The sequence below is a fragment of the Poecilia formosa genome, unplaced genomic scaffold (genome assembly GCF_000485575.1).
Source record: "Poecilia formosa unplaced genomic scaffold, Poecilia_formosa-5.1.2 Scaffold357, whole genome shotgun sequence".
NCBI lineage: Eukaryota > Metazoa > Chordata > Actinopteri > Cyprinodontiformes > Poeciliidae > Poecilia > Poecilia formosa.
Genome location: NW_006800296.1, coordinates 348,833 through 371,323, shown reverse-complemented (window position 1 = coordinate 371,323; position 22,491 = coordinate 348,833). Strand labels below are relative to the sequence as shown.

Below are 22,491 nucleotides of genomic sequence, written 5' to 3'. Positions count from 1 at the left end.
CCAGTATCAAGAGAATCGACTGTCTGTCCGTAACATAAAGGTCTAAAGTTTTCATAATACTCCAAATTAAGAAAAAAAACATAATTCATCATACTTTCAGCTGCATTAGATACCGACTGAATAAAATTGTTATTTTCTCACCTTATTAATGACTTATTTCTCAAATATAATGTTTTTTAGGTTCCTGTTTCTTATTAAGGTGAAACTGTTTAAGTGTTTACATTTCAAAACAAAACTGCATAAAATGCATTTTGTGTCCAAAAGTGGAGTCTGTTTGGACCATGTCTCTTCACCATCCTGTTATTGCCCCACCATCTTTGTTCCTCTGTCAACTGGCTCCAGTGATGACCAGTGTTGCCCTCTACTGGATGGAGGCCAAACTGCAACACTAACAGAAAGATCTAAATGGGCGTTTTTAGTTAATGGACTGGAACAAATTTGAATCTAATGAACCAATAAAAGACAATTAATTGTTTGCATCCCTAACTGGGACCAATACAGATGTTACTATCGGATCGATGCATCTCCACAAAAATTATTAGCAGAGGGGGGCAAAAAAAAATAATAATAATTTGTCCCAAATTGTGTCAACATACGTCTTCATCTCTCCTCTTTGTCCTCTCCAGGAAGAGTGGTGTGAGGTAGAAAGGTGTGTGTTTGTGTGTCTGCAATGCAAAGACTTGCCTGGGCCGAGGTGCGTGCAGGTCAGAGGGGCATGGATGATTGGAGGAGGACAGGGACTTTTGGTGGCGGGGACGCGAGGACGTGGAGGAGAGGACGGCGGCAGCTGAGGCAGTGGAGGCTCGGGAGCCCGGAGTGTTTAGGCTGGCATGGGAGGGGAGGGAAGGAGGAAGAGGAAGAGGAGGAGGAGGAGGAACACCCCGCCCGGCGAAACACATCCAAACACATTCACACACACAGCATGGGGCGTTTGCACACACAAGCGGGCGGGGTTTGTGTGAGGGTGGGTGGGGAAGTGAGGTGGAGTATGGTTAGAGGCAGCATTTATTTTTAAAAATAAAATAAAATGGAAAAAAAACAAAAAACAAAAAAAAAACAGGAAAGTGAGAAACAAATAAGTAGGGACAGGAGATGCATGCAACAAACACAGTTGGTCTTCATTTGTTTTCATCTGTGCGGTTCCACACAAAGAGAGAAACCACAATCAAACAGGTTTTTTTGTGCTTTCATCTTTTCACATAAAGAAAAACACAAAAGACCAACTTCTAGACGATTCAGAGCCGTCACACCAGAGGAAGGCAATTTATGGAGACAAAGAGAGACAGAAATGTGCAAAGCAATAAAACTCAAAACGTTGGGAGACAAAAACATCTATGTTTTACGGTCTATTGTGCCCACTGTTTGGGACTGCTGTGCACAAACTGAACAACCAATTTTGCTTCTCATCCAGAGCTTTCTAAAAAAAAATTATTCATACCCCTTGAAAACTTGTTCCAATCTTCTCCCATTAATGCAACACAATCACACAATCACAGGGCGTCTCAGTAGAAACGGCTAAACACAAATGGATCCAATTCGGTTTTAAGTTCCAATTTAACTCAACATTGTCACTAAAATCCATCACTTTGTGTTGCAATACCACAAGAAATCAGACAGAAATGCATTTTGTTGTTGTAATCAAACAAATGTGTAAAACTTCAAGGGTGGGCTTTTTGTACTAGGACTTTTATCATAATGTTTTGTGGTACTAAAGTGATGACAAAAAATGTGATAGATTGAAATGCATATTTTAGGCTTTTTCAGGGCGCTGCTTACTTCAAAACGTGTGATTTATATCTCCAAGCTGCACAAAGCAGCTTTGTTTAATCATATTTTTTGAATTTACTGATATTTATTGATGCATTTTCGATCATACCATCGGTGTCGTTTTTTATTTAAAATCAATCATTTAAATATTTTCATATGGCAATAAATGACGCCTCTATCAAGGGGTATGAAAACTTTAGCAAGATCACATGTAAACGAACACAAACCAACATTTACTGATAAATATCTACTGCAAAAGCAACTAGCAGCAAGATTTGCCCAAGTGTTGCGTGATTGCACTGCCTAAGCTCTGACTGTGCTGCAGTATAGATTTAATCTGCGTTCACGCTCCTGTCAGGTCAAGCAGCAGATTAGGGCTGAAACGATTAATCCGATTCATCGGGATGAATCGATTATTGAAATAATCCTCAACTAATTTAGTAATCGAATAATTGTTAGCTGGAGTAGGCCATTTGCTGAAAAAAAAAAGCATATTAAGAGTAGTAATTAAGTCAAAACTGTACAATAAATATATACATTTTGCATTTAAAATAAAAACATCTTTGTAAATATGTTTTAGCTCCTCAAGCTGCAGTTTTAGCTTCACCTGGTTTGCATTTACCAAAGAAATGCTGCATTATATTGCACTTTAGGCGATAAGATGTTTATTTTCTTAACTAAAAAATGAATTTAGTTGTTTATTTAGATCCTTTAATGCATTCCTAATATTGTATAAAAAAGGCTTAAGTGGTTAAATGAAATGTATAATTTTATTTTATCCGATTAATTGATTAATCATCAGAATAATCAACAGATTCAGACTCTCGACTTTGTAAACATTTTCTATTTCCATCTCTTTACCTTCCCTGTGTTAATTAGCAAGCTTGTCCAGATGCTACAAAGCTCTGCACATTACTGACAGCTCTAACTCTGTGTTAACATGGAGACAGAGTGAGAGAAAGAAGAACAAGAACACACACAGTGAGAGTACTGTGTGTGTTCTTGTTTTTTTTTTTCTCTCAGAGTGGTACCACAGGGAGACGGAGAAAGAGATCGTGAGAGAGAGAGACAGAGAGTGAGAGAGAGAGAGAGGCACAGTGACTGAAGGCAAACAACAAATGATTATTGCACAGAAAAAAGACGTAACAGTGAGGGGGAAATTCTCTCTTTCCGATATGGATTAGCAAGGCTGGCGATGGTAGAAACAAAGCACTGCTTTCATTTCTGGAGTCTTACACATCAGGACATAATAAAAGCTATCAGGTCTTTAAATAAAACTACATAAAGGAGAGAGAAATTAGTGGAGTTTGTTCAACCCTAATCCTTTCGTAAGATTTAAGAAGGAAACCAGCAACCAGGTGATATGAATTAAATGAATTTCATCAACGGCAATCTCGAAAGAGATTAGGAAGTTTTCAGCTCTAAAGTGTGCCGCCGCTGTGTTTTAACACAATGCCAGGCCGGAGAGGCATCAGCAATGGCTTCACTGCTATCAATCTGGGAAGGGTTATAAAGTGATTTACAGACAACTAAAGCTATGATCCAACAGCAGGTGTTGATGAGCAATTCTAATTTTTTGCAAAAATAAAATTTTTCATTTTAATAGTTGTTCATGCTACTAAATCAGACTTGTGTATGAATAGTTTGCGACCCAAAAGCGACGCGCACGTGAAGAAGAAGAACGTTGACGTCGCACAGCAGTGCATGTTTATGGGGGTAATAATGGACGTAGTGTTTGTGTATCGATTTAAAGTTTATTCAGCAACGATTCACAAAATCATGAAACAAAAGAAGCTAATAAAAGAAAAGAAAGCACAATAGCAGTGACCTCTTGTGGAGAATTGACTGCAGTTTTTATAGAGAAGTAGTGAGCACTATGACTGCAGTGACAGACTTCCTTCATATTTTTCATATTTATATTTTTCAGCTAGTCTTTACATCTGGATTTACCGCGTCTGGGTTGTAGCATTAGCTAGCATTAGCTTTTAAGCTAATTTTGTCTTCAAAACTAAAACGTTGTCTCAATGAACAGATCGGGTTTATTGAACATGCTAGTGTAAGCCAACATGATGAAAACAGTTAAGCCAACATGAGCTTTTTGGCTGCAAACGCTTCAAAAACAATCAGATATATAACCGATTTAGTACCACATATAGAAGAGGCACAAATTGGACTTTTTGGGGTAGAAAATGTCAGAATTGATGTGGGTCCCATTTGCCTGCTGTGTGAACACAGCCATAAAGTCCAAGCTCCAGCTAGCATGTTAAACGGTCAAATTTGTGAACAGCACTTCCTCAATTAGAACAATTAGAAACAATTAGAAAAATGTAGTTTAGCTAGTAGAAAAATATGCACTATTGGATACTTGTGTGAATAGTTGCCAAGAAATTGACTATATCCAAGCTGGTTCTCCTAAATGGAGTTTAATTTAGTTTTAAACACATTCATTCTTGTTTCATATACAGAAAGTAAGCTGCTGCGTATTTTTAATACAGCGGTTAGATTTAAGACCGGATCATTTCATTAGGTCCTGATATGAAGGAAAAAAGCTAGAACTGAGAGTGGGTGTACTTTCGTTTTACCATGACTATGTTTAAAGCTGCGTAAGCCTATAAACACCGACCACACAAATTAAGGAGAGGGTTAATATTCCACTAGTGGTGCTAATCTCAAACAGAGAGCGAGGGAATGTAGAAATGGGGCGAAAGATTAATATTAAGACAAGGAGGACTAAAGGAAGCCAAGAAAGGAGGAGTCAGAGAAAAGTAAGACTTGGAGACCAGAGGGATAAGCGCTCAGACAAAGATAAAAAACAACCAAATTAAGAACATTAGAAAAGTTGAGAGGGAGAATGAAGATGAGAGAGACAGTGGGAGGAGTAAGACAAGTAAAAAAATAATAAAAAAAAAAAAAAGCCCAAACTTCAAAAGCATTAATGATAATCAAACAAATGCAACTTCAAAAACAAAGCAGATGATAACCCCACTGTGTTAGCAGAAACTAGCATAGCTAATTAGACCCACATGACTTTAAAAACACAAAGCAATGAGCTCTGAAATGAGCCCTTCATCACCAGGCAGCACTGAATCAGAAGACAAAAATCTGTGGAAAATGTTTAGATGTGTCAGTCCCTGAGCACAGATTCAGCTCAATTTCTGCTACGGTAGATAAAGCGCTGCTGGCACCGAGAGGGGTCATTTGAGAACGACAACATGAACAGTAATAAAGCAGTTATGAACCATGACACCGTCGCAGTTGGGATTATGTTTTGGCTTAATGTTTGAAGCTCATGAGAAAGCACACAAAGCGTATGGCTGGTTAAGCATGAGCTGCGTGTGAGGACATGAGTGAGTTGGGAAATGGAAAATTTAATGACGATTTGGGCAAATATTTGCTTTCAATCATCAATTTGTAGTTCCAGTGCAGACAAAATACTTTTTTTTTTTGTCCAAACTGGAAAAGTCTGAAGCAACTGAGAAGGAAGAGTTTGAAGCGTGAGCTAAATTTAGAAGAGTAAAATGAGAGGGAGTATCCCAATCCCAGAGGAAGAACATGGGAAGCCGGTTTTATAGCCTAATATTACAGACTTGTGATTCCTTTTACCGTCCAGTTCCCTCGAACTGCCCGCTCTGACTGCCGGGCCTCCATGTCAGCATCATGGGGGAAATCTGTAATCTACTGGAGGTCTGGCCTAAATTCCCAGGAGGGCCTGATTTTGGAGTCCAGGAGGGCTTACCCCTCCCTGCGCCAGCTGGCAGCGCTCTGCGGAGCACCAGCCAAGGTCTGGGGATCAGTCAGCGACGTGGCTGAGGGGCGGCTTCATTCACAAACCGGTGTGAGCGCGCTCCTGCTCGGCGTGCAGCGGCGGGGAAATGGTACCAACTGCCTTTTGATCGCTGTATGCGGGTGTTTTTGTACCGTGGTCTGTCAGAAACCGTGTTGTTTTGCGAGCAAGCGGTGTGTTTGTGTACCTGTCCTTGCCGTTCTGGATGCCAGTGCCAAGCGTGGCTCTCTCAGCCAGCGGAGAGTTCCGGCTGCGGCTGGTACCGGTGGAGAGGATGCTATTCTGCAGACGGACAGAAGACAGAAACGTTAGAACCGGAGCGACTGCTCGCATTTCATGTCCGACTCTTATTTCCATATTGGGATACAATTCACTGAAACACACTGGAGGCTGCACTACAGTCATGCAGCTGATGACTGTAGTACAGAGAAATACCAGTATTTCTACACTCGATACAATGCTTCTGTAAGCAGCTGGGCAACTATTTTACGGCTGGACAATATGACTGAAAAACATGACGGTATAAGAGTTTCCTATCGGTCAGTATCAATAATTATTGATTGGTTTTTCATTTTAAATATATGAAATACTGCCAAATTGGTTGCGTGACCGTTTGGTTTTCACTCCACGTTGTTGTTTTCCATTTTTAAGCAGTCATGACGCATGGTGGTGAAACCTGAAACTGCTGCTGCGCAAGTTACTCAACTGGTTGTTGCTAGGCAACCAAAGGGTGGGCGAGTTGTTGCTAGGTAACCAAAGGCTGGGCGAGTTGGTTGATTCCACCAACCTACCTTAGCTGGTAGAGAGATGGCCAAAGCCTTTCCTCTGCCTACATCTCCCAGAATGCTGTGCAGTTCTGAATCAGAGTCCAGTGAAATGATTGAATATTCTACTGGACTGATATTGATCACGTGTCGATTGCATTATACATTGTTATTGATTTGCACTGGAAAGAACCACTGCTGCCAAAAACTCTCTGCTCTCTTCATAGAAAGTATGCATGGCCTTCTACTTTAGTTTCTCTTATTTTATCTACTCTGTTTGCTTTCCTTTCCCATAGAAAGTTTTTTTCTTTTTAGACAGAGCTGCCATTGCTGCCAGTAACATTTTGTCCTCTCTCTTTCTGAAGAAACTGTTCCTGGCTCATACCAGGCTCAGTGTTTTGTTCCAACGCTGCAGTCACTGGTTTTTTTTAGTAATCATTTATTCTATTGATTATTCTGACAATTTATCTGATAAATGAAACTGGCACTCTCTGCTGATTTTTTATTTAATAATTTAAGCTCATCTTTTACAATATAAAAATGGAAATAAATAATATTTTTTAAAGAAAAAAAAAAAATACATAAATATTATTGCCCAAAATGCTTGATCATTTTCAGGAAGGTAAAAAAGAATTCTGTGTGTGAAAAGCTCTGCCCTTTTTACTTGACTTATCGATACAGTTTAAGGTTGATATGTTGAATATTTTTCAAACAATTGGAAGTTTTAATTTTTTTTTTCTTACAGAATTTTAAAGTGCAACTTGAGGATTTATGGGTGGAACATATTTACAATTAAGGTTTTTCATCTTAAATGCAAAATGTTTGTATAATTGTAGGGTAATTACTGCTCCATCTGCTCTTTCACCTTTTTTTGAGTCACTTAATGATTTTATTACTAAATTAGCTGACAATTGTTTCAATAAGTGATTCATCATGATTAATCGTTTCAGCCCTACTTTGTTTTTAAGCTGTTTTATTCTCTGGCCATTGACAGAAACATAGAAAGTATTCCTGACTCAGTGCTTCTGTTTTTGTTCATTGTCTGCTTCCTGTGCTGATATTTGAATCTGTTTGTTTTCTTTTTAAAAGAAATTAATCCTCTAAAGTCTCACAACATGATTTATTAGACAACCATTTACCAACTAGCATTTTTTAATCAGAACGTGGACTGTATTTACATCTGAATGTGTTCATATGACTGGATTGCATTGGAATGAATTCAAAAAAATAAAAAAGACTTTAACTGGACACATTAAACATCCTGAATCCTTTTTCAGAAATAGTTTTTCACATTTTGTTGTAAAGTAGTAGAGTGGACGTCTTAAGGTAGAAACGTTGAAGCAATTTTAAAGAAACAACAGAAAACATCTGTACTCTGGTTGTGCTGTTTAAGTAAAACACATGAATGAATAGATGTAGTGAATTTTTTTCGTTGTTTCATTAGAGCGCAGCGTTTGGCGGGTCTTACAGTGGAAGGCGTGGCGCTCTTTTTACGATCCGATGAGACCAGAGGGCTGGCCCCCACCTTGGTGGTGGAGCTGCCTGACGAGCCTTTCCTCCCAGAATCCTCTGTTGTAGAGCGGTTGTCGGACTGACCTCCCCTCTTCGAGTAGGAGGAGCCTAGGAGAAGACAGAGTCGGCGTCAGACCTGCAGCTTGTTTGTCAAGGATCACACCGATTTATACTCAACTTAAATGTTTTCCACAACACGACTAAATGCATCTACAAAATAAATGCTTTACGCATAAAACTGGACAGAATAAAAACCAAAGGGACTCACAAAGATGAGCTAATTTGTTTTCCAAACAACCAGCTAGCTAAACCTGCTAATTTCCTGGTAATATTGTCCCAATTCACATTTCTCCCCTTCACACATTAACTTTAATGAACTCTGATAAAAAAACCAGCCTCACTCTGGTCAGTGGTTCTGCGGTTCTGAGGCTTCGGGTTGGACGACACGCTGCGCTGTACCTGTGAAGAGGGAACAAATCATGACGATGTTACAGTGAGATAATACTGTCCAACTATTGTGCTGCTGCTGTTTTTTTTTGTTTTTTTGTTTTTTTAACCAAACTGAAGTTCCTATGGGATGTCACAGGTGCAGGAAATGATTTGATGAAGTAAAAGCTAAGTAAAGAAAGACAGAAAATAATTTTAAAAATAATAAAATGTATGTAACTATGCCTGTCAAGATCAATTTTGCTGGACCTTAAATTGTCCCAGAAATTACTACGATAAATTATATTGTCATTTTTAACTGTAGTTATTAAAGCACACCCTAAAATCGAAACATTTAATTTCCAGAGAATATTTAACACAGAAACTGGAACACATTTTAAATATCCAAAATAAATAAACAAAACTATCAAACCATTAAATAAAATGGATTATAAATCGCAACAAAACATATTTATAAAAACACTTGGACAGGGAAAACAGGCAAAAAAAAAAAAAAGAAGCAAACTAACTACTTTGTACTGTGTCAAATGTTTGCAGCATTTTTTAAAATGGCAGTTTTTCACTAATATTAAAGATTACGCATCTCTTTAAAGATTAAGCTAATTGCGCAAATAAACATGCAAATGGGAATGATCAAGATTTACTGCAGATTTTTATAGAAAGAGCCACGGCCCACAGCCTCCGTGTCCCTTTAATGCCCATATATTCAGAAATTACAAAGAGGAAAGGTGTGATTTAGAGGTAAAAAATAAAATAGCAGCATTAATATGTGTATTTGTACCTTGTGAGGTGGAGAGGGGGCATTTATGTTGCTTAGATCATTTCCTGGCCTTGCTTTGAGGGGTAATTCATCCAGCTGAGGAGAAGGAAAAACATCATCAGGCACCGAGACACAAACACAAAAAGACTAATGGTGCTCTTATGTTTTTATGTAAATACTGAAAGGAGTTACTAAGTCACTCTATTACAAAACAAAACAGAGAACAGAGGGTTGGTGTGTGAGCAGGAGAAGAGGTCAGTACCTCAGCGTTCCTATAGTCCAGAAGCAGGAACGTAGCCATCACTTCATTGTACTTCTGGTTCAGCAGAGAATCCTGGATCTCTTCTTGGGAATATCCCATCCGCAACATTTTCTCTGTAAACAACAGCAGATCATTCATGATTAAAACGCTGTGCTCCTTGTGTAACCATAACCCTGTATGTGAAAAGGGGAATGAAGAATAGATGGGTGGATCTGCTACGTACCTGTTCTCCTGGGGTCTTTGTAATCTGGTAGAGGTTCGATGTAGGGTTTGAGTTCGTCCTCTTCGTAGCCCACATTCATCCATCGGTCCCTCATTATCTGCTGCTGGGATAAAAAAACAAAACAAAAAAAACATACATACAGGGTGACATGGTTTGCTAAATGGGATAAAATAAACTGCTGCATCCTAAGTGCACAATAGGGCGTTACCTCAGACCCTTCCTCCCAGTATCTGACGGATTTCATAACCATCACTGCTCCCAAAAAAACATGCGTTTAAATCCCTGTTATTTGCATTTTCACTCACCTAACACTATTGTTAATTGCACACCTCTGCAAAATCTTTAGTTTTATATGTTATATTCAATCTATTGTTTTTATTTATGCACAAATACACATGAACATTATGCATTTTTTTTTATTATGCTGCTCATTTTCACTTTCATTAGATCGGAGTACGGCATTTCTTGATTACGTTTAAGTTATAACCTTGTCCTTAATGTACAGAACATTTCCTAATTTGGCTTGTTTTTGTTTGTTTTTATATACGGGGTGGTTCTTACATTCTCCCCCTCCACAGTAAAATTCAAGCACTTTCAAGCATCTGTAAGGTAAGTCTCAAACTTTTTCTGCACCGCACTTTGGAGATTAAAAAAAAAAAAAAAGTTAAGACAAAAATGTGTGTGGAAAAGTCTCTGACACACAGCCTGTGCAGAAACTAGTCAGAACTAAACAAAGAAAACCCTCAATTTTAATCATGTTTACAGTATAAAACATAAGGTAAACATGATGAATTACACCGATCAATAAATCACAGAGCCATTAGGAATCATAAATATTCATTACTGAAACAATCCAAACAAAGTGTGCTAATATAAATGACCTTCCTGCTCAAATTAAATGCTTCAACATAATGTACAAAGAAAGTTATGAAAAAAAAATCTCTTGCTAATTTTTCTGGGATTTAGCAAATAGAAATAATTTTGGTGATTCTAACTGATCTAAAAGAAAAACTAGTTGATTAACTTCAGACAGTGATTTTTTTTAAAATTTTATTAGGTGTATGGAAATATTTTGTTTCAACTTTAAATAACATTTTTTACATTTAGTGTTTTAATCAAGCATTAAGTTGCACTTTATTACAAAACGGTGCAGTTTGAATATCAATCACTTTCAATGACTTGAACCAGAAATCAATTACACTTCAAACCTTTAAAGCACCTAACTGAAATTCAAGCGCCCATAAAAACTCTGTCTACATTCTTAATACTTCTTTTTTTTAATCTTTGTGTGAACCTAAATGCCTCAAAGCTGCTGTCATTACAAAAAAAAGCTTTAAAATGAAATCAGAATCATTTCCCCTCCTTCATTTTGTTCTTGGAACAAAAGTCCTGCTGTTTTCCAGTTAGTAGCAGCAAAAAAGTGACATAAAACTGAACCTAGTTTGTACTCAGTTTGCCTTTAAAAATCACTTTACACTTTAGTAACAAAGTCACATGCAGCTGATGAAACAATCTAGGTTTACCACAACACATGTGTGCAACAAAAACTGGTTCTATGCAGTGGTTAATAATAATTCAGCTTTATGTAATATGTTTAATAGTCACGATTAGTGGGATTTCCTGTTTACTGCTGCAGTCGCTGTGTGTTTTGTGCTTTTTAAATTAGTGCATGTCTGCATACCTCGAGGCTTCCTCTTTTGGAAGGGTTTAGGATCAGGAACTTCTTCAGCAAGTTCTCACAGTCGGTAGACATGTAGAAAGGAATCCTGTATTTACCACGCAGCACACGCTCTCTCAACTCCTGCACAGCAACAAGAGCATCAAAGGTTAAGGGTTAATTCAACATATTTAGTCCATCTTTAACCTGGCAGTCAGGTCTGTCCAGACGGGCCTTAAAAGTTGTGTTTACTTGAAAAGAAACAAGGGAATCTGTCCAAGTAGAAGACAAAAAGAAGTCGCTTCAAAAACAGTTTTTTAAAAAAAAATTTTATGTACTGCTTGAGTATTTGGACAATTACTTGATTTTTGTTCTTCTTCCATACAATAAAAACAATCAGAAGCTGTTAGAGTTAAAATCTTCTGGCTTTTAGATACAATCTGAAAAGAACCAAGAAAGTAAAATTAGAAAGATTCAAGCGAGTTTTTTTTCTTATTATTATTGTTAAATATGCAGCTACAACTAGAATCCACACGAGCCTAGATGGTGCATCTTCGAACCCACATGTGGTCAACAGCAGGAAGTGAAACTCAAGGTCACCGTTATGTCATGTTTATGTGGCACAAAGTCATGGAATACAAATACAAATTCACACAAACTGATGATTAAAAAAAGTAAAGTAAAATATTAAAATGTCATCAATTTGTATTTTTAATTATAACCAACATTAAGTGTTTGTTGATCTTTTTCTGTTTTTTTTTTGTTTGTGGTTGTTTTTTTTCTTTTTGTTGTTATTTTTGATTAATAAGTAAATGTTCAACAAAATGCTACTGGGTAAAAATACCATCAGTTACTATATCTGTGTTAATAGGATTTATTGAACTTTTTCTGAAAGTGAAAAATGTTCACACTTAAACAGAAAAATTTAAAGTGTCTACATTTTTCAAAGTGAAATTTTGCATTATTTTGGTCTATTTTCAAGTGCAAATATATTAGTACACTTGAAATAAGTATAAAGTTACTTGTCAGTAACTTTTCAGTAAGATATAGGAGTTTGTTTTAAGGTCAATCATTCGTTAATATTGATGAAAAAAAGTTCAAATTCCACTAGCAAATTATTTCACTTATAACATTGGAAAAATGCCTTTTAAGTGAAATAATGCGCCAATGGAACAAGAACTTTTTCTTCATTATTAAGGAATTATTTACTGAAAATAAACTCTTATATCTTGCTGAAAAGATACTTGTGTCTTTTGTCTTATTTCAGTTGCACAAAGATGTTTGCACTAGAAACTGGACAAATACTTGGTAATATTTTGTGTTTTGCAGCGTGCTACTGCGATGAAGACTAATTTATTTTAAAAATGTGTCCGGCCCTTTATTCAGTTTGCTCTTCATTTTGGATTTATTGGGCCAAACGGAGCAGAAAGTAGCCTGATAAATGCAGCAACCGCCCACCAAATGCAGACGACTGATTGTGTAACGCACAGAAAACACACACACAAAAAAAAGTCTTCCCGTCCCAACCTTGAGGTTTTGTCCATCGAAGGGCAGCGAGCCGCTGACCAGCGTGTAGAGGATGACCCCCAGGCTCCAGACGTCCACTTCGGGCCCGTCGTACTTCTTGCCCTGGAAGAGCTCTGGAGCGGCGTAGGGCGGGGAGCCGCAGAACGTGTCCAGCTTGTTCCCCAACGTAAACTCATTACTGAAGCCAAAATCTGCTATCTTGATGTTCATATCTGCGTCCAGCAGCAGGTTTTCTGCCTGCAGTCAGAGAGGCGTGGGAACAGAGGAGGAGGAGGAGACAGATGGACCAAAAAGTGAGGCACAGAAGAGGGTTCGTTTGTCCAAAAAAGTGCATCGAGCTGGAAATTAAGCTTGCTCTGCTTCATCTGAATGATTTATTTAGACTAAATCTTTTATTCTTCGTTTTTCATGCAAACTGCAACAACAGAGAGAGTCTCACTGTCTTGCAAATGAGTTTAAAAACTATAGTAATAATAATAATAATAATAATGATAATAATAATAATGATGATGATGATGTTGGATCAAACACGTGCTTTCAAAGTGATGGTCTGAGGCAAAGTGAGCTGCCGGTGCTTGTACCTTCATGTGCGCCTTTTTATCTTTAAGCCTGAAGTGAACCACCGAGTAAGGAGGCTGGGTTGCCTAGCAACAGGTGTGCTCTCCTTTTCACTCGCTCTGAATGCTCGGCAGCTTCTGTGCGTTTCTGGGTGAATGAGCGTTAACTACAAAACGGACATCGTCTCAGAGCTCTGAGCCCCAAAAGGAATGAGAGCAATTTCTGCTCCTTTAAACGGCGCCGGGTGGGATTCTGGTGGGGAGACCCGTCAATCACACTGAGGTTTCGCACCATTACTACAAAACTGTGGCACAAAAAAACATTTCTAACTTGATCCAATTACTTTGAGAACAACATGACTAAGACTTTATTTATGCTGACTTGTTGTTTTAATGCTAATGAATATGGATGTGTGTGAAGAGACCAACTGATTTATAAAATTAAAACCAAAAAAAGGGATGAAATATTAAGTCAAATATTACGAAATATAAAGTCAGAATGAGCGCAAGCAGGTTCTTTCAATAGATGGTGTAAAAAGGAAGATTTAATCACTGATTGAATTAAAAAAAAAAAAAGTTAGCAAAGGTGACAAACATGCTGTTTTACATATAATTTCTGTCTAAAAACCTCACTCTGTTGGTAGTTTTACTAAATTTCAACATAAGTTAATTGAGAAATGATCATTTATATATAAAAGTAGAACAGCTGATTTGTGTACTTGCATTTTTTTAATGCATTTCTGGCATTGTATTAAGAACCTGCTGTGCCAATTGTTTTTATCCGATTCATTATCAGAAAAATCAATAACTAAAATAATCATTAGTTGATCTAAAATATAGTTCAGGACAAGAAAAATATCACATAATAAACATTCTCAGCTTTAAATAAATCTTCATATTTTCTGCATTATTTTGGTTTTGTTTCTTTTAACGATTATAAAGTTCAGAAAACCAGAAATCACTTCATACCCTTTTAGTTTTAGGAGACTCAACATTCTTCAAAAGCAAAACGTTGAGTTTTGTCTCAGTGTGGGGCGGAGGGGGGTTTCTTTCAGGTTATCGTGGCAGTAATCACGATAATGTCTACACGTCTGCCTTCTGGCACAATAAGAGGATTTAAAAAGCGCCATAATATGATGAACTGAAACGACCCCGAGGCTCGGATCAGCGTGTGCAAAGCTGCGGCGGAGGTTTTGCCCCCAAATTCTGTGAATCAAACAGAAATAACCCAAACAATTTTCCTAAAACGCACAAAACGTGGCGATCAAAAAGAGAGACGTGGACGAGAACACGGAGAGGTTATATCATCTTTGTTGTTAAGCTCAGGGCCACTTGGTGGAGGGGCGGGGGGCAGCGCTTAATCCAAAATTAAAATCATATGAGGCTTAATGTGTTCAGAGAGACGGGGATGCTTCTTTTCACACAGAAAAAGGCTTGTTCAGTAACGTGTGTGTGTGTGTGTGTGTGTGTGTGTGTGTGTGTGTGTGTGTGTGCTCACCTTGAGGTCTCTGTGTACTATACATTTCTGATGACAATACTGCACTGCTGACACAATCTGGAGGGTGACAGAGTGGGTGGAAGGGAGAGAGAGAGAGGACAACAAGACGTTCAGGGTGAAAGAGTTGCATAATTAAGTAAACGGCAGAATGCTTCATTAGGAATTAATCAGGAAGCATTTATGAGGAACAAGAATGGACTCAAGGTTTGCCACAGAAATGTCGCTTAAAAAAAGAGCTTGAATTCATGCAACGCCATTTCCTGGACAGCGTCTTGCAAAAGTATTCATACCTCTAGAACTAGGGCGATACATTGAATTTATCAATTCATCCAATTTTGTTTTTGGAGATTTAATTTTAGGAATATCTGATCCCTAAAGACTTTTTAGGGATCAGTATTCTGGAATACAGAACATACAGATATTTTCCTTTTTTGTATTCAGACTTGAAAAACTGTGAATTCAAATCCTAGACTTTTCCAAATTTAGTAGGAACCCCGATTTGTTATAGACAACAAAACTTAAAAAACTGGGACGTGGAATCAAGATGATAAAATATTTATTTTTTACAAACTAAACATCTGAAATGTGTGGTGTGAACTTGCATTCGTTCCCTTTTTAATTCCAAGCCCCTAAACAAAATCCAAAATATCAAATTACCATTAAAAGCTATGGACGTTTGTTGATTAAATATGAAAGGATTTGAGAATGAATACTTCACAAGGCGCTGTCGTTTCCTTTAAAGGAAACCAAGATAAAACAACATCTCAGACACAAGGATCTTCACCTGTCTGAATTTGGCACGTGCTTCTTTTTCCTTCATCCTGCCGTGGGCCACCAGATAATCAAAGACCTCTCCTGAGAGAGAGAAAAAAAAAAAAATAAGGCAAACAGATTTAGTGCTGCAACCAAAAGCTGTACAGTTGAGATGTCCTGTTCTTTTTAGACTTATTTTTTCAATGGGTAAAAGACTAAACCCTTAATCCCAGCCCTGATTCAGAGGAGGGAACAGCCCAAAACATTAATTACTTTCTGTTAGATAGCTGGTTACGTAACGCGCAGAGATCCAAGCTGCTGGGTCAATAATTTCCCAGAGACATGTGCTTACCTCCGCTGGCGTACTCCATTACCAGGTACAAAGTCTTCTCCGTCTCTATCACCTCAAAGAGCTTGACTGGAGGCAGAAAAAAGAAAAAACTATTTTTAAAAAAAGGAGGACAAGAGAGAAGATAAACAAAAAAAAAAGTACAGGATGTAGACTCTCTCTAAAGTAGACGTCATGACCTTCAAAGATCAATCAGGCGTGGTCATTTCTCAGCGATTGACGACAGAACGGACCGTGGTGCTTCAGGGTGACTCACCTATGTTGGGATGGTTCAGCATCTTCATGATCCTCACCTCCCGAAACAGCTGCGGCAAACACAGACAAACAAGTCGTCAATCAGCAACACAGAGCGACGGCGCACGACTGTCTGATCCGCTTGTTTTCTCCACATCGATTCATTTAAATCTGCGGTTCAAACTAATCATCATCCAGGCACAAACCTCCAGGGTTCTCAGACTATTTAACAGATTTTTAAAAGTATAAAAGATGAAAGTTAACAATGGATGGAGAGGTAACTGGGCAGTGGATAAAGACAAAAACATTTTTCTTTTTTTTATGCTAATCCAAATGCGGATGGTTCTTGACTAATTCCAGAGTTTTCCAGGCTTTCCAGGATGGCTATAATGGAAAAATTTGCAGGAGAGAAAAAGAAAGCAAACATCTAGTTCCTGTTTATAGACATAGGGTGGAAGAAGAGTCGCTCAAGATTCAAGCTATGCTGCTTGTATCATCTGCTGTAAACGAGTCAATAAAACCCAGTAATGTTTGACTTGAATTTATTAACTTACAATCAGAAAAAATAAAATAAAAATGTAGCTAAAATGACTTTTTTTGGACAAACAAGTGACATTTTCTGTAATCTGTGTGATCCATTCAGTTTCGGTGAACTAGTAAAGAAAAATTAAAGATAAGTTTCATAGATTTTTAATAAAAAGAAGAAAAAAACCCTTAAGATTTAAGTCATGTCCAGAACATCTGCTGCTCATCCAGATGTAACAGGTATCAATCTCTTCAGGCCTTCTTGGCGTTTTGAGCTGATCACAAGTTGCTGGCTACCACTTATCCACCCAGTTTTTAAGAACTGACTAGTTCCCAATGTGGGAAAAGATCTGAGGCTTTCCCTGACCGCAGGTCTAAAATTTAAATGTTACAATCCTGGAAGGTAACCAATGTGATATCAAGGCCATCTGCCCTCTTTTATAGTAATCAGTCTGCTAATTAGAGCGATAGGATAATATCTGGTGTGCTCCTTTATGATACAACTATACTGTAATTAAGCTGGGTGATAATTACGTGCCAAGGCATGAATAAAAGTGAAATTGTGTGTTATATAAGGCATCTTTTGAAGTCAATAAAGCTCTTTGCTTTGTTAATATGCATTGAGTCATCATGCACACTAAAAAAAGTGAACAGATGATCCAATTTAAATATATTAACTGGTCACAAGTAATTAATTTAAGGTTATCCAAGTTTATTGAGTTGTTAGTTTAAACAAATAAATTAACTTGGATAAACTTAATTCAATTACTTTTGACCAATTTCAGCAATTTAACTGGAACAACATTCTCTTTTTTCAGTACATAACACTCTAAAAACAAATGATCAATTCCAAACCAAAGTCTGTGAAACATTTTTTAAATGATGCCTTGAAAATGTGTGAAGACATCATCAACATTTTCACTTTTTGGCACATTCTGCCAGAAGCTACCTATACACACCATGCCCAAAGTGAAACATGGTGGTGGCAGTATCGTGATAAGGGGTTGCTTTTCTCTAAATGGAGATGAATGGAGAACCTGTTACTTCAGACCTTTTATGCCTCCTGGAACAGGTTTACACTGGCATATAATAATGGCTGCAAACAGATGTGTAGATGTGCAACCAAATATATTTGAAAAGCCGAAGTGGAGCCTCCTGCACAATCAACAAAAATGCAGCAAGTGGTTTCTGGATGGCAAGTCAACAACAAAACGCTTGTCTTTTCCAGCAGCCATTGTACATGCAATGGTAAACCCAGTTGACTAAACGTTCAAATTAAGGCTGCTTACTAAATGAAGAGATTAAAAATATTTAAGTAAAAACATCTGTTTTAACTGAACATTCCTTTGTTTTTAAATAAATATTTAACTTTATGCCACAAGCCACAAAAAACCCCCCCCCACTATCACCATTTTTATTTCTCCGATTAGGAGACGACGGTCGATCTAGTTCATCAACTACAGGACTTAACTGCATCTGCAGGAGCCATGTGACTTACTGTAAATGATTTACTTCATCTCCACCACTGTGCTGCCTCTACATTTTGTGCCTGGTGTCTGTATTTGGATACAAGTGTCTATTTTATGGCCTGCGTCGGTGGATGGAGACGTTAGAGGAGCACATGGTGTGTGTGTGTGCGTGCGTGTGTGTGTGTGTGTTTGCGCGTGAGGCTGGGCCGTGTCTGTTTAAGTGGACAGACCCCACCCTGCCACGATCAAAGGAAGTAATTGCAGCTTGTTTCCCGTAATTAAAACTCTCTCTGAAAACTGGACCACTTCAGACAAGTCGAGCAGAGAGGGAGAAAGGAGGACATGTGGGGCAGGAAGAGTGACTTCTGAGAAAAAAGGGAAAAGNTGTGTGTGTGTGTGTGTGTGTGTGTGTGTGTGTGTGTGTGTGTGTGTGTGTGTGTGTCGGGGGAGTTTATGGAGACCCACCTTTTGCAAACTGGAGGAGTTGAGCTGCGTCTTATCTATTATCTTTACAGCCACCTGGAAGCAAAACAAAATGTGTGAGCTGATCATTGCGCCTTTCTTTCCATTTATTACACTGTTGAATCTCACTTAGAAATCCCATTCTGTGACAGCAGAGCACACACAAATAGACCCACACTGTTATCTTTTCAGACACATATCGCTGGAACGATACAGTCCTGCAGCATGAGCACAACCACAGCACAACACGGTTGCATAATAAGACAAAACAGAGAGAAACACACACACACGCGTGCGCACGCACGCACACACACACACGAGGGGATGAAGGATGATTTTGGCTCTAACCAATAATCAGGTCTACAGTTTATAATCCACCAAAGGAGACAAAGATGAAAAAGGAATGAAACGGGAGGAGAAAACTAAACAAAATTGAGAAATGGGAGGGATTTCAAGTGAGAGCTGCACAAGAACAAAAGAGCCGAGCACAAAGGCAGGGCAACAAAGAATCAGCTCTTCAGAAGGAAACAGAACAGGGAGGTCTACTTCTGCCTGATATTTCTGTCAACCAACGTCTTCCTTTCAGTCCTCTTTCTGGTTGTGCCTGTCTGACTCCCTTGTTTTCTTTGTGTGCCAGGAGGTCACGTGGGGCGTTATCAGGGTGTCAGGCACAAGGCTGTCACATATTGACAGAGCCCGCCCACTGCACTCTCTCACACATAGGATAGAAAGGGAAAAAAAAAAATCAACAGCTGACTCAACTGGGCATTGGACCGGAGTCCAACACAGGCTCAGATTTTACCTCTTAAAGGGACAGACCGCCACCTTACATCACAGCTGTGATTCGGAGGAAACCAGAAAGACTTGGGCTTCTCTGTTCAGCCTCACAGCGCTGATACAATCTGCAGCAGCTGATGCACAAAAAGCTGTGCAAAGCTTCAGATCAGATCAAACTTGCTCTGTACCAAGTCTGAGAGCCCGTCGGTATCCTTAGCAACCAGGAATCCAGTCCAACACTGAGGACTCAGCCAAACATCAACCATCAACTCCTACTTTAACCATAGCATCAAATAAAGCTCAGCCTTGTAGGATTTTTTTGGTTTTATTTTACAATATTTGCTGAGATAAGACATCAAATTGTCAGGTTTGGATTCATTAATGTCATTTATATCACAAAAAGACATAAAGGAGTTTGGTTTTGGTTTTGAAGTAGTTTTCTAAAACAAAAGTTTGTTTTGGACCGATGTACAAGTTTGGGTTGATATTAATATCCAATATCCCTGATGCTGTTATCGTTGATAACTCATTTTTACAGATTTTCCTACGCTTTCAACACTTTGACACAATAGCAACTTTATGCCTCCCATCTGTTCTTCACAATAATGCAGGACATTTCAAATGCTACCACTGATTGACACTAACTTCTGTGGCAGAACTCTCATGTTTTATAAGTAACGATTCGAAACTGAAAATGTTATTTCCTCTTTGACTCTAAAAATAAAGCAGACAAGTCATACCTAAAATGGATTATTCACCAATGATAATTAGATATTTTTTCTAAACAACACAGATTGTGGCTTAAAATCAATTCAAGTAAAAACAATCATAAAACCAGATGATCCCAACGAAGCGATTTGCAGGAGGAGCGTGTTTTAAATGCTCACCTCTTTTGACGTGAGGACGTGTCGTGCCAGTTTGACCTTGGCGAAGTTGCCTTTGCCGATGGTTTTCAGTAACCGGTAGTTGCCGATGTGCGGCTGTTCGTCTGACGTGGCCGTGGACCCCGAGTTCGGACATCGCGACATGCTGTATCGACCAGTTGAAGACTTCTGCTCCTGCAGAAGCAGATGAGGAAGAGTTAGGCGGTGCAATGGGATGTGAATATGAACAGACATGCAGACGAAAACGAAATCGCAGGCTTACTTTATGTAATCCTGAATATGTTAAACAAAAGTCTATATGATAATTGATTGTTCAATGGTGGATCTGTTTTTGATCCAGATGGTTTTTTTTTTGGTTTTTTTGGGGGGTGGGTGGGTTCAGATGCTAATGCTAACTTTGACTAAAGTTACAACCTTGCTTAAATGTGTAAAAGCAGTGATTTCTTTACCTGTTCATTAAACAACATGAACATCATAAGCCTCCCAGTTTAAACAGGTAGTGTGAAACTGAACTGCTTTGACATTTTTCCAAACCTTGTGGGGTTGAAAATAAGGATTAACGGATGAATATGAAAATGTACCGATTTTTGAAGAGGACCGTTGCTACTGACATCAAGTCTGTATCTCATTAAAAAGTGTCTAGGATTCTACTATTTCTGGAAAACTATGTTTAGTTTGGATTATTTGGGGGGGATGAGGGTCTAATAAATGTAGGGAATAATGTCAACATAGTCACCTTTAAAGATTCTCAAAGAGATTCTGCAGATTTCAACCCTTAGCAACAAACGTAATAGGATTTCAAAGGACCTCTTAAGGGTAATAAATAATTCAGTTTGAGACATCTGTGTGGCCATTATCATGAAGCTACAGCTAGCGTGAAGAAAGTTTTATGAGCACAGAAAATGTGGGTTTCTATTTATTGACTTGGCTTGCTTTTCCCTGGTTACACGCAATAAAGACTGCTCAAAATATTCCAGACTCAAAAAACCTCAAGTATGAGGACAGGTCTGAGTCCAGACGGAAGTCATTTATTGTATCGTGTCATTTACTTTGTATTGCTTTCATAATTAATTACAATTTTTTTTTTTTTTTTTTAGAAAATGTGTCCGTATTGTTGGGATTGCCATTTTCTCTGTTCAATGAGAGCACCAATTAATACCAGTAAATCTGAAAATAGGATCTAGCAGTTTTAGTGATACAAATCATATTTCTTTATATGTTTTTCAAGAGCAATATTGATGTTTGGTGGTGATTGCTCTTACACGCAGTTTTAGACGTACCTAAAAAAGAAGGAAAGTAGTTCTTATCGTCACTTATGACAATGGTACCACAATATATCATGATAAAAGTCCATATTGTCCACCACACGTCTGAAGTGTTGCAGCTTGGTTACAAGTTTGAAGCGCCTCTAGTTCTGAGATGAAACTAAGATGAAATCTTAATATTACGAATAATTTAGCCATTCGTTTTCCAAATAATGCGACATGTCTAAACCATATTTTTGGCACAAAATTGCAACTTGGTCCTCTAATCTTTAAAATGAAATTATGTTCCACACAAAATGAATTCAAATGTAAAAAGTTGTTGGTCTTCTGAGTGTGAATTGTCCGAAATAGGGGTGGGTAATACGGACTTAAAGTTTTATCACAATACTTTGCGGCACAATTGCAACAATAAAAGTGAGGATAAAAACTATTCTTTTTTAGGTGACTGTACGGCCGGGATTGTTTGTCACAGCAATTCCAGCTCCACAATTGCTGTGACACTTGCTGTGCTGTGATTTGAATCACACTGGGACTGCATTTTCAAATTTATTTATATTTATTGATGCTTTTGTTGAACAAACAGCAGAGAAAATAATAAAACTATCAATTCTGACAATAAGGACATGTTAAGTGGAATATTTATCGCGACAACAATAAGTCAAAATTATTAAGACATTTATCATGATAAATGATACGATAAATGCCCACCCCTAGTCTGAAAGCAGTGAATGTACATCCTCAGGAGCAGTTTGGTTCTTACTCTATCAAAGATCAAAATATTTTAAGACATTCTATAAAGACAAATATAAACTAAAATAACTTTAGCTGATCCTGCAGTAGACAGTAGGCCCTTCATCTCAAACCCACGCTGGAAAAAGAAAACAAAACCTTGCTGTGCTGGCAAGTTTTGCATGGCTGGCAACTGTGATTGGGTTTCAACTCCAGGAAAGGGTCACGGCAATTGTGCGTGTGTGTGTGTGTGTGTGTGTGTGTGTGTGTGTGTGTGTGTGTGTGT

General features: G+C 38.2%; 1 protein-coding gene across 10 annotated transcripts in view; it reads right to left on the bottom strand.

Moving 5' to 3' along the window:
* mark2b (MAP/microtubule affinity-regulating kinase 2b) overlaps nt 1-22,491 on the bottom strand; it is a 61,781-nt gene that overhangs the window by 17,574 nt on the left and 21,716 nt on the right. For 6 of the 10 annotated variants that reach the window (XM_007574585.2, XM_007574590.2, XM_016662063.1 and 3 more), the window contains 15 exons: nt 20,215-20,385; nt 18,554-18,607; nt 16,117-16,165; nt 15,864-15,929; nt 15,543-15,613; nt 14,759-14,815; nt 12,704-12,940; nt 11,201-11,320; nt 9,520-9,622; nt 9,297-9,409; nt 9,056-9,130; nt 8,229-8,286; nt 7,784-7,935; nt 5,739-5,833; nt 685-825 (listed from right to left, as the gene is read on the bottom strand). In XM_007574585.2, the coding sequence (XP_007574647.1) occupies nt 685-825; nt 5,739-5,833; nt 7,784-7,935; nt 8,229-8,286; nt 9,056-9,130; nt 9,297-9,409; nt 9,520-9,622; nt 11,201-11,320; nt 12,704-12,940; nt 14,759-14,815; nt 15,543-15,613; nt 15,864-15,929; nt 16,117-16,165; nt 18,554-18,607; nt 20,215-20,385 (1,562 nt within the window). The remainder of the gene's footprint in view (nt 1-684; nt 826-5,738; nt 5,834-7,783; nt 7,936-8,228; nt 8,287-9,055; nt 9,131-9,296; nt 9,410-9,519; nt 9,623-11,200; nt 11,321-12,703; nt 12,941-14,758; nt 14,816-15,542; nt 15,614-15,863; nt 15,930-16,116; nt 16,166-18,553; nt 18,608-20,214; nt 20,386-22,491) is intronic. The other 4 variants (XM_007574594.2, XM_007574595.2, XM_007574588.2 and 1 more) reach the window with 3 other exon arrangements.